General features: G+C 32.3%; 1 protein-coding gene across 2 annotated transcripts in view; it reads right to left on the bottom strand.

Moving 5' to 3' along the window:
- LOC143225225 (uncharacterized) overlaps positions 1-12,253 on the bottom strand; it is a 49,699-nt gene that overhangs the window by 24,206 nt on the left and 13,240 nt on the right. For both annotated transcript variants that reach the window (XM_076454273.1, XM_076454272.1), the window contains one exon: positions 76-179. In XM_076454273.1, the coding sequence (XP_076310388.1) occupies positions 76-179 (104 nt within the window). The remainder of the gene's footprint in view (positions 1-75; positions 180-12,253) is intronic.

The following is a 12,253-nucleotide window of genomic DNA, read 5'->3' as shown; positions in this document are numbered from 1 at the left end:
TTGTATTTATGAATATATATTTGTATAAGCATTGAAGATACTGATTTATAAACATCTATAGCATTGACATATTACCTTTGCAAGAAAATTCACTGTTGTGTCATTACAGATATTGTGTTTTGTGTCAAGAAAACCATGATAATTTGTTTCAGGAACAGGCGTCGGCAAAATAAGTAGTCCTGAAAATATAAAAGTAAAAAATACATAATTATACGTATTACAATATTAATACAACATTTAAAGTTTTTAACTTATTCGAGCAACTATTATAGGTGTGTCTGACAGATACAAGAGTAAAATGACAGATTTTACAGTATATAGAATATCCAATTTGTTGAACTGGAATTTGTTATAAAATTAAAATTTACAGATATTTGCAGTATTGTGTGATGTTTATAAGCTTGTTTATTTCAAACAAAATTTCAAATAAAATATCAAACACCGTATTGTAATATTAAAGAACTCAACAGGAGCTAGCCTAGCTTTCAACTATTTTCGAGAACAGTCTTCAGTTTACTGAACAACGTTTCTTAATAATTAATATTGTGTATCAACACTCACGTCAAAAAATTACATTAAACAATTTAAGAGACTAATTACAACTATAAGATACGGGTAAAAACTAGCAATGGCATTCTGTCGTAAAAGAGAGACCACGTTTAAACTTTTTTTGGAATCTGAAAGAAGTCTGTGGTTGTGTTTTATATTGTACTGATTGGGTTTTACAAAACTATTAAAATGTTCGGCATTGTAATTAGAGAGGATTTTCTGATTTTCATCTGCAAATTACCCAAATATATTTGGAATACATAGATATTGGTTTAAGGTCTAGTTTGTTCCCAGTTTTGTACTTTCTTAATTGGTATTTTTATTTTAAGGTGACCAGGTACTGAAAATGTGGCACCCATGACTTTTACAGTAAATTCAGACTTTTAAGTTTTGTATCTAAGAGGATTATTTTAAAGTGCTGTTTATAATAACTTGAATTTTGTTAACTCAGGTTATTTGCCACATGGCTGTGACTTTAATACGTAAGGAGCACTTCTTTTAGTATTAAAACTTTTTTGTAAGCCTTAGGTCTCGAAAATACAAGTCAATTGCTACTGTAATTATAGATAGATATAATAATTTCATTCCATTGGTTTAAAGAAAAACAACAGAAAATTTACGCTTTAGGGATTACAAAAGTAAATTAGGTTTAAGTAACATAAAAAATGGTCTGGTTTGTGGATTAAAATCTGCCATTTCACCTGATGGCAAAAATGAGAATACTATCTATGGACAGTTACTGCAACAATTATAATAATATAATAATAATAAATTTATTAAGCAATAAATTAGACACAAAAAATCAAATATCAATATAAAACCATCAACAAAGAGTTAACTCGTCCTGTGATGGTTAAACACATAATAAAGTAAAATCAAAACTTACAAAATCAATATAAAGTTCCCAGAATATTATCATCAGTATTTAAGATCCATTGTTTTAAGTATTTCTTTTGATTAACACGATTAATAGAAGATCTTATACTATAAGGAATAAAATTATGAATACGAGGTGCCAAATAAAGATATTGATGAATTGTAACTGTTTTACGTGGTATGGGTACATTAATTGGAAAAAAAGATTGAAGTCGTGTAAAATATGAAGTGACTTTAAAAGGCCTATTAAAAGAAACATGCATTGTAGATAAAGCTAAAAAATATAAATAAAGTTTATCATATGAAAGAGGGGAGTTAAATTTACTGAAATCGGTATCAAGCCTATGAGTAAAAATAAGAGAGAAAACACTTTTTTTGCAACTTGTGAATAGGAATTAAAAAAGTCTTATATGTGCCACCCCAAATTGAAATATAATATTGTAAGAAAGATTGAAAGAGAGCATAATATACACTTAACAAAATGTGATAAGGAGCACAATGACTAAGCTCAAAAATTAGCATAGAACTATATTTTAATATATTAACTAAAGAATTAATATGAAATTGCCAATTTAATTTTCGATCTAAAATAATTCCTAAATATTTAACAGAGGAAACTTGAGTCAATTTGGGACACTTACAATTAGGGTAAGTATAACAATCACTAGAATGATAAAAAATAGAAGGAAAAGCTGAAATAACACCATAAAGGTTAAACTGAAGAAGAAAAGATTTAGATATATTTAAGGATAAGCCATTACAGAAAAGCCAATTTTCAATTTTATTAAGATCACTAGAAATAATGGCTTCATTAATTAGATTTGGCTTACTATAAACAACAGCAATATCATCGGCATAGGCTTGGATATCTCCAAAAAACTGTTGGTAAAGAATATCATTTATATAAATGAGAAATAATAAAGGGCCCAGAACAGAACCTTGTGGTACTCCAACATTAATTGTAAGCCAATCACTATAATTATTATGGATACAAACCGATTGCTTTCTATTGTGAAAGTAAGAAAAAACCAATCAAAACAATGCCTCTAAAACCATAATAAGATAATTTATTTAACAATATTTTATGATTAACAGAATCAAAAGCTTTGGCTAAGTCAAGAAAAACAGCAATTGGATGAAGATCAGAATCCAAAGCTTCTGTAATACTTCCCACAAGTTTAGCAACAGCAACCTCCGTTCCAAGCCCAGGCCGAAAGCCAAATTGAGAAGGAGACAAAACTGAATGTCTATCAAGAAATGATAAAATTCTAATCTTCATAGATTTTTCAAATAGTTTAGAGAAATGTATTAATAAGGAAATAGGTCTATAATTCGTAAAATCAGAAATATTACCAGATTTATAAATAGGAATGACCAACGATAACTTTAAAGCATTAGGAAACTTCCCTTGAGTAAAAGATAAATTAATTAAAAAAGTCAAAATTGGTGCAAAAAGATTAGCATTAGCTTTCAAAATCTTAACCGAAACACCATCTACACCATTAGAAGCTGAATTTGATAAGGAGAAAATATTATTCATAGTTTCAGATACAGTAACAGGATATAGGTAACAAGAAGAAGAAGGAGCAGGAGGCATACCCTGAGAACAAAATTTAGGATCGGAGCAAGTAGATTTAGCAACATTAACAAAAAAATAATTCAAATCAGATAAATCAGTAGTACCAAAATTACAAAATTTTTTTTTTTTTAACATCAATAATAGAGTTAACAATATTCCAATTATGTTTAATAGTTTTAGCATTCTTAAACAGTTAATTAGTTGAACAATTTATATGGCAAGAAAGCGAAGACATTTTTTCGCATTATAAGAACGCAGAAAACTAGCATTCTTTTAAAATATTTTAATCATAACAATTCCCCAACAAAATCTATAAATGTAATTAGGTAATAAATTTTGCCCTTAAAAGGTCAGATATTAAAAAGTTATAGCTATTACAAAATCGGGTAGAGGGAATACTGTGGTTATTTTAAATAAAACTGGTTATGTCAACAAGGTTAAAGAATGCTTATAAAACCAGATAAAGATCCAATTAAAATTAGAGAAAGAAATTACAATGATACTTACTGAACTTTGAAAAGAGTATAATTTATTGACAAGTAATGAATATTATAAAATAAAACAAATGATTTTCATTCAGAGATCATATATAGAGTTTCTAAAATCTATAAAGAAAACTGTCGTGTTACAATGATAGTGTCAGGCATAGGTATATGTAACCATGAAATATCCAGGTTTCTGCTTGCTACAACCATTAATTGGGAATGAATATTCTATAAAAAAGACGTTTGAGTTTTCTCAAGAAATAAAACATCTGAATTTTAAAAATGAAGTTTATTTTATTTTGTTAACTTTGCTTTGGAGTCTCTTAACATTAAGACAGCGCTAGAAGAAGCAATACAATTACGCAACAAATGTTTGTATCAAAATGTAAATAATGAACCGCGGTTCCCTAAATAACTGTTTCAGAAACTTTTATGATTTTCTACCAATTATCTTATTTCCTTTTAACATCTCGGTCAACTATGGAATCTCTGTTAGCTCCATCATTCTATAATTTGTTCTTATGCCACATGAAAAATCTTGAAAGAATGTTCTTCACAGTATCTTATAGAGGATATGTAGATGACACTTTAGAGAAAACGAATATGTTGAGAGGTTTTAAAATACCTCAACAACTGAGCATTGACACAATAACTAACTTTTATTATTAAACCTCTTTAATAATAAAGACAATAATTTTGTGTGCGAAATTTTCCGTAAGGAGACTTTACGGTTAAGTTTTAATTATTATAGTTATTTATCATTGTTTTTAAGACAAATCTGGTTAAAATATTGCATCAAACATATAAATTAACCAGTAAATATGAATTGTTTCATAAAGTTATATAAGGTATTATGGATTCTTACTGAAGGAAGGTCTTTACAATAAGTATTAAAAATCAAGTGATTCAATATTATTTAAATAACAAGTGAACTAAAATGTAGCAAAATCACAAATTACTTTTATCCTCCCATACACTATAAAACAAGATAGTCTATATGTTATTTACTTGGTATAATTCCAAAATTGACTGTTTTTCTTACGCTATAACTATCCAAGCAAAGGTGATTGGATAACATTAGTTACTTTTGTCAGGCCAATATTTAGTTACATGTATACATAATCTTAACACACACAAAGTTTGTTACATGTATACATAATCTTAACACACACAAATTTTGTTACATGTATACATAATCTTAACACACACAAATTTTGTTACATGTATACATAATCTTAACACACACAAATTTTGTTACATGTATACATAATCTTAACACACACAAATTTTGTTACATGTATACATAATCTTAACACACACAAATTTTGTTACATGTATACATAATCTTAACACACACAAATTAAGTTACATGTATACATAATCTTAACACACACAAATTAAGTTACATGTATACATAATCTTAACACACACAAATTAAGTTACATGTATACATAATCTTAACACACAAATTAAGTTACATGTATACATAATCTTAACACACACAAATTAAGTTACATGTATACATAATCTTAACACGCACAAATTAAGTTACATGTATACATAATCTTAACACACACAAATTAAGTTACATGTATACATAATCTTAACACACACAAAGTTAGTTACATGTATACATAATCTTAACACACACAAATTAAGTTACATGTATACATAATCTTAACACACACAAATTAAGTTACATGTATACATAATCTTAACACACACAAACGCCTTATTACTTTTTTATTTTTAAGCTAAATTTTCTATTTCTTTTTTCGCGTCTAACTTGAAGTATTACAACCACAACCGAAAGCTTTCTGTAGAATTACGACGATTCGAAGACATGATCCCTACAGATATTCAGCATTCTTTGCTATAAAACGCATATAGAAAACAACATTAAAACTAAAAGACAAATATTTATATATTAAAAAATGTAAGTTTAAACCCATTTACATTGTGTAGATATGGCAGCGAAAGTGTGAGGACATTGTGCATCCGTCCTCCAGGCACTTTTTAACCTAGCAGTGGAGTTCCCCGTTAAAAGGGGACTAGAGACTTATGCAAAATTATCAGATAATTTCAATGTTTCAATTTTGAATTCAATGGTTACAGTTAATATAGCAAATAAGATGCCCTTCTCACCAAATAAACAAATTCAACTTTGATTCGCCATCTATGACTTTATCAGTAATATTTGGTACATGCTTGTGTGTTGGACCAGTGCCTAAGTACTCCTCAAGTGGATAATATGTTAGGGAATGTTTTATGTCGCAGAAGATCAAAAAAGATTGCGAAAATACTTAAGTGTCCTTAATGACGAAATATGAATATTTACGTTATTGTTGAATTGTAATTTTATTTTCAGTTTGAGTGAATCTTTGAGTTAAAGCCAGATTGTGAATTCATGTTTTTATATAATAATATTTCTTTATGGCAATAAAAAAACCAGGAGATAATTACCACACATTTAATTTTTTTGCAGCTGTTAGTTTGTGTTTGTTTGTTTTGAAATTTCGCACAAAGCTACTCGATGGCTATCTGTGCTAGCCGTCCCTAATTTAGCAGTGTAAGACTAGAGGGAAGGCAGCTAGTCATCACCACCCACCGCCAACCCTTGGGCTACTCTTTTACCAACGAATAGTGGGATTGACTGTCACATCATAACGCCCCCACGGCTGGGAGGGCGAGCATGTTTGGCGCGACCGGGATGCGAACCCGCGACCCTCACATTACGAGTCGCACGCCTTAACACGCTTGGCCATGCCGGGCCCAATGTTAGTGTGTGTGTGTTTTATAATATTTACCTTATGAAATATATTTTAGAAGCTACACTTAAATAGTTTCTACCATGTGGTGTTTTGATACACCTTGGCTCTAAGAACTAAGTAAACTGTTTTTTCCACGATGATTAGAATTCCCTTACTTGGACGAGTTATTTTTTTAAACAAGAATATAACACATTTCCAACGAAGTTGCTTTAAAATATCTCATTCCAGGCGTCACAAAACAGAAAAACTTCTGAGCTGGATGTTATTTGAGAATTGATTGACAAAATTACACAACCAACATGGTTTATACTATTAAACGTCTTGATTTGAATATTATCTTCTGATGACGTTTCGCTGAGGGAGGTTAAAAATAGCTTGGATGAGAGCTCTTGCGTGATCTGTTGGACAATGAATTTGTTTTCTGACTGATTTATTTTTCTATTAATCTATTTACAAATGATAATCAGTGATGTCGAGAAACCCACTTGTTGAGAACTTTATATGCAAAAACGGCTCGTTTGGGTTGAGAAACTATTTTACATAGAAGAGCGAACAACGTTTCGACCTTCTTCGGTCATCGTCAGGTTCACAAAGAAAGAGGTAACTGACCGGAAGCTGACCACATGTTTGAAAGGGGTTGTGTAACTGAGTGTCGGAATATAGAGGGCGATGTTAGATGTTTGAATATATAATTTTATTTATTTTATTATATTAATATAGGTATAAAGGCGTTCCTTTGTATTGGTTTATTTTGGGTTTAAGTTGTTGTATAAGTAAGGCTTCTTTAATTTTGCGTTTGTTTATTTTTGTTTCTTTATTTAGTATTTGAGTGTTTTCTATGGTTATGTTGTGTTTATTTGACTTGCAGTGTTCGAAAACGTGTGAAGGTGACTTTTTATGTTCTTTGAATCTGGTTTCCATTTCTCTACTTGTTTCTCCAATATAGAAATCGTGGCAGTTATCACATTGTATTTTGTAAATAATGTTGATGTGGTGTTTGTCAGTGTAGTTTTTACATAGTATAGACCTCAGTTTTGTGCCCGGTTTTTGAATAAATTTGGTATTAACTGGAATTTCATATTTTGTTTCAAATTTTTGCCAAATGTTGGTTATTTGTTTGCTGATGTCAGGAATATATGGTATACAGCAGTATATGGTTTCGTGAGTTTTTTGATTCGTGAGATATATTTACTTTAGTTGGTTGATTTTGCTTTCTGTCTAGGTGTGTGCGTATAATGTTTTCTACGATTTGTGGGAGAACTTATTGATGTTGATGAAGTATTGTTTTATTTTGTCTAATTCATCGTTAATTTTATCTGGTGAGCATAGTTTTATGGCTGTGTTTATTTGGTTTCTTAGTATGTTGAGTTTTTGTTTTGTTTCATGTGCTGAGTCCCAAGGAATGTATAGTCCAGTATGGGTGATTTTTCGGTGGATTTCTGTTTTGAATTGTGTGTCGGTTCTTGTAATTTTGAGGTTAAGAAATGATATTTGATTGCTTTCTTCCTGTTCACATGTGGAGTTAATGTTGGGTTGTATAGAGTTAATGTGATTGAAAAAATTAAGTATGTGTTCTGTAGATTTGAATCCCGCAACCGTGTCATCTACATATCTGTACCAGTATAGTGGTGGATGTAATGCTGTGTTAATTGCTTGTGTTTCAACTTGTGTCATAAAAATATTGGCTAGAACTGGTGATACTGGGTTGCCCATGCTTAGGCCATTTGTTTGTATATAGTTTTGGTCGTTGAACATGAAGTTTGTCTTTATCGTGGTGAATTCTATTAGGGTTGCTAACTGGTTACTGGGAATTTCTATGATTGGGTTATGGTCTCGGATATAGACTTCTAAGGCTATCTTGCAGGTTTCAGTAGCTGGAACTTCTGTAAAGAGGGATATAACATCGAAACTGGCCATTAAGGCTTTATGATTAAGTTGATTTAGATTAGACTTGAAATTAAAAGAGTCTTTGATGAATGAGCTGGCTGATGTTACATATTTGGAGAATGCCCATGCTATGTATTTACCAAGATTGTAATTAAACGATTCATATGTGGACATTATTGGTCGTAATAGACAATCTGGTTTATGAGGTTTGGGGATGCCGTATATTTGCGGTGTGCGTGAGTCGGTTTTACGTAGGTAGAAATAAAGTGTTTGTGAAATTGTGTTGGCTTTTTTCATTTGTAGTAGTAATTTGTTCAGTTGCGTCTCGAGTGTCTTTGTTGGATTTGTGTGTATTGGTTTAAATTTGTTCATGTCTGATAGGATGTTATTCATTTTTTGGATGTATTCATTCGTGTTCATTATGACTATAGCGTTACCTTTATCTGCTTTTAGAATTTTTATGTTGTTGTCTTGTTTTAGGTTTTTAATGGAATTAATGTCTCTTTTTGTAAGGTTGTTTTTTAGTTTTCTGTTTTGTGAAATTATGTTGATGGTTCTGTGAGAAAATTATTTGAAAAAATCGTTTAAGATGTTGCTTTTAGGTGTTTCTGGAAAATATAAATATAAATAACCAACATTTGGCAAAAATTAGTAACAAAATATGACATTCCAGTTAATACCAAATTTATTCAAAAACCAGGCACAAAACTGAGGTCTATACTATGTAAAAACTACACTGACAAACACCACACCAACATTATTTACAAAATACAATGTGATAACTGCCACGATTTCTATATTGGAGAAACAAGTAGAAAAATGGAAACCAGATTCAAAGAACATAAAAAGTCACCTTCACACGTTTTCGAACACTGCAAGTCAAATAAACACAACATAACCATAGAAAACACTCAAATACTAAATAAAGAAACAAACATAAACAAACGCAAAATTAAAGAAGCCTTACTTATACAACAACTTAAACCCAAAATAAACCAATACAAAGGAACGCCTTTATACCTATATTAATATAATAAAATAAACAAAATTATATATTCAAACATCTAACATCGCCCTCTATATTCCGACACTCAGTTACACAACCCCTTTCAAACATGTGGTCAGCTTCCGGTCAGTTACCTCTTTCTTTGTGAACCTGACGATGACCGAAGAAGGTCGAAACGTTGTTAGCTCTTCTATGTAAAATAGTTTCTCAACCCAAACGAGCCGTTTTTGCATATAAATTTACAAATGGTTTACTTTTGCTAATTCTTACTGCTTTTTTTCTATTTTCATTGTTTTTATAATTCTTCTCACTGTCAATCACCGATTGGCGTAAAGTCAACAGGCTGTGAAGAAAACCCAGCAACAAAATAAATCACAGTAAGAAGATTAAAACAAACAGTACCAAGAAACAAGCTACATAAAGCGATACTATGACGTATATCTATGTATGCACATTACTATTATTGCAATATCGTATAAGGCATGTTTTACAGTGATTGTGCTAAATTAGGTCGGAATTTCCTTTTAATTATATTGGTTTTATAGTATAGCAACCACACTTTCAAACTTGTAATTCAAACAACTTATATTTTGAACTTGACGAATGAATGTGATGTTTATGTTCTTTGAGTGCAATAAACATCGTACATATATAAAGTGGTATTTAAAATTAGTTTGTTTTAGTTTTGTGCCATCTATGCTACTACTCGGTATTATAGGAAGACTCATGGGTATGTTAAGAGGTTCGAATGATAACATCGAACTGATTTCCCCTTGATATAGATACCTGAACAAGGTGAGAGGACCTTCCAGGGAAGGTTCTGTAATTTCAGTTTACCTCCTCTGTGATTTGATTATCCACTCTGGTGGTTGAATGGTGTCTGAGATACTAGAACACACCGCTTTAGTATTTAATTCATGTAGATAAGTGTCCTTGGGGTGGTTCCCCTAGGGTCAACTGAGTACCAATGTTTGGCGTTCCACTGAATGTTATAGACATTGTATCTGTAACTGGCGTTGGTGCAATGCCCTCGTTTGGCATTGTAGTGTGTCCTCTCATAGTATATAGAGCCACTTTGATACAGCAAAGTTGTCGAAGTGTCCATTCTCATTTGGATGACATTGAGAGCTTGATCGATTCTTATCACCCTACTTGTTTCTCCTTACAGGAAATGTTCCTGAGACCTGGTGATACTATAGTCTTTTGGTGGTTTTTTTTTATACTGTAATGACAGGTTGTATGATAGTCAAATTTTTGGAGATGTGGCACTACAGGTTGACCACCATGTATCCACCTTGGTTGTGCCACTCGATACACCATTGAAGTTTGTCGCCACAACTATTTGTTCTTTCTATTTCTCTCACGGAGATATTTACGATCAATCAGACCTTAATGCTCTTATAAAACAGCTGCTGCCTATCTTTTTCAGTATTTTACTGCTATTGATCTAACTATCTGTTTCCCTTCACTTTTTATAATTCTTCTTGGAGGATTGACAGTGACCCACTTGGGAGTGATCATTTCTTCATCCTTTGGAAGGAGAATGGCCGTGGTCGATACCTGATTCGTATGTCACAGAGGAAGTTGGAGCAAACCGAATGACTTTCTTTAACAACTTTTACACTTTACGACTGAGTGGAGGCAATAGCTGATTGTATTATTGAAGCAGCTGTTTGTTATATTCCAAAAACCTCGACATTTTCCCACGATATTCTTCTCCATGGTGCGCTCCAGCCTGCCAAAAGGCTCAGAAACAGGCCTGAAATACGTTTTGCAGGTATTCTACTTTTGCAACCACATAACTTTGCAGCGGGCATGTGCCTATTCTTGGCAGGTAAGACATTAACTTTCATAAGAATCTTAGATTAGGTTTACCATCACCATTGCTTCTACCATCAGTTAGTTTCAAAGTCATTTCTAGAAGACTCGGAAGACCAATAGGAAGAATGCTTTCCATCCACTTCTATTTTGTTCTTGAACAGCCAGAAAGTTGCTGATGTACAGAGCTTCGCCGATACTCTTGGGAAGTACTTTGCTTATCTCTCTACTACTTCTATTTCTCCCTATGCCTTCTTGGCCATCAAGTCTCAGGCAGTGTGATTGTCTCTTTCCTTTTGGGCTGATCGTTTCTATGACTATAATCGCCTTTTAAAATAGTAGAACTTAAGATTTCTCTTCCTTGGCGAGGCAGTATATGAGTTGGGACCATGGACCCTCTGATTCGATTTGAAACCTTGAAAAGGAATGTTTTCCTCAGGAGAGAACGTCTTGTGTCCATTTTCTTAAGACACTATGTAGAGATACAGCATTTTGCAGGACCTGCACTCCTATGGGTAGTGTGGCCATTTATCCATTTTTATTCAAAATGTTTTTGCTTGACAGATAATTTCAAATCCATATGGGGCCGATCCTTTTCCATTCTTTTACACAGGAACTTGAAGTACCTCAGGGCTGTGTCATGAGTGTCATCCTTTTCAATATCAAGATCAATGCTATCCCTAAAAAATGTTTCTCCTAATATTGTTATAAATATGTTACATGTCAAGGACTTTCACATTTTTTGTCGGTCGTCGAATGTTAGGTTTATCGAGCAGCAGCTCCAGCCTGACTCAGTTGCTTGTTGAAGTGGACCACAGAAAATGGTTTTACCGTTTCTTTCTTCAAAATCACTTGCATGCACTTTTGCCACCAATGAAGTTTACACTCTGACCCTATCTTGTTGGTGATCTTCTTCCCGTGGTTTCTAAGGCAAAGTTCTTAGAGCTTATTTGTGACTGTAAACTTACTTTCATTTTTTACATGAAGTTATGTATCAAATGCAAAAGGGCACTGGACGTTCTTTGTGTCTTCTCTTCTACCTCTAGGGGAGCAGACTGATGCTCTATGTTGAAGACATCGTATTCTCCTATGTTCTATGTTGTGCTATAGGTATTTGATTTGTGGTTTTGCTATTCTCTCTTTGTGTCTTCTATTCTACCTCTAGGGGAGCAGACTGATGCTCTATGTTGAAGATATATCGTATTCTCCTATGTTCTATGTTGTACTATAGGTATTTGATTTATGGTTTTGCTATTCTCTCTACCTTTACGATGCTGAGCTC

This window comes from Tachypleus tridentatus, chromosome 9 (genome assembly GCF_004210375.1).
Source record: "Tachypleus tridentatus isolate NWPU-2018 chromosome 9, ASM421037v1, whole genome shotgun sequence".
NCBI classification, from domain to species: domain Eukaryota; kingdom Metazoa; phylum Arthropoda; class Merostomata; order Xiphosura; family Limulidae; genus Tachypleus; species Tachypleus tridentatus.
Note: the sequence above shows the minus strand (reverse complement) of the source record. Positions and strands in the feature narration are given on the sequence as shown.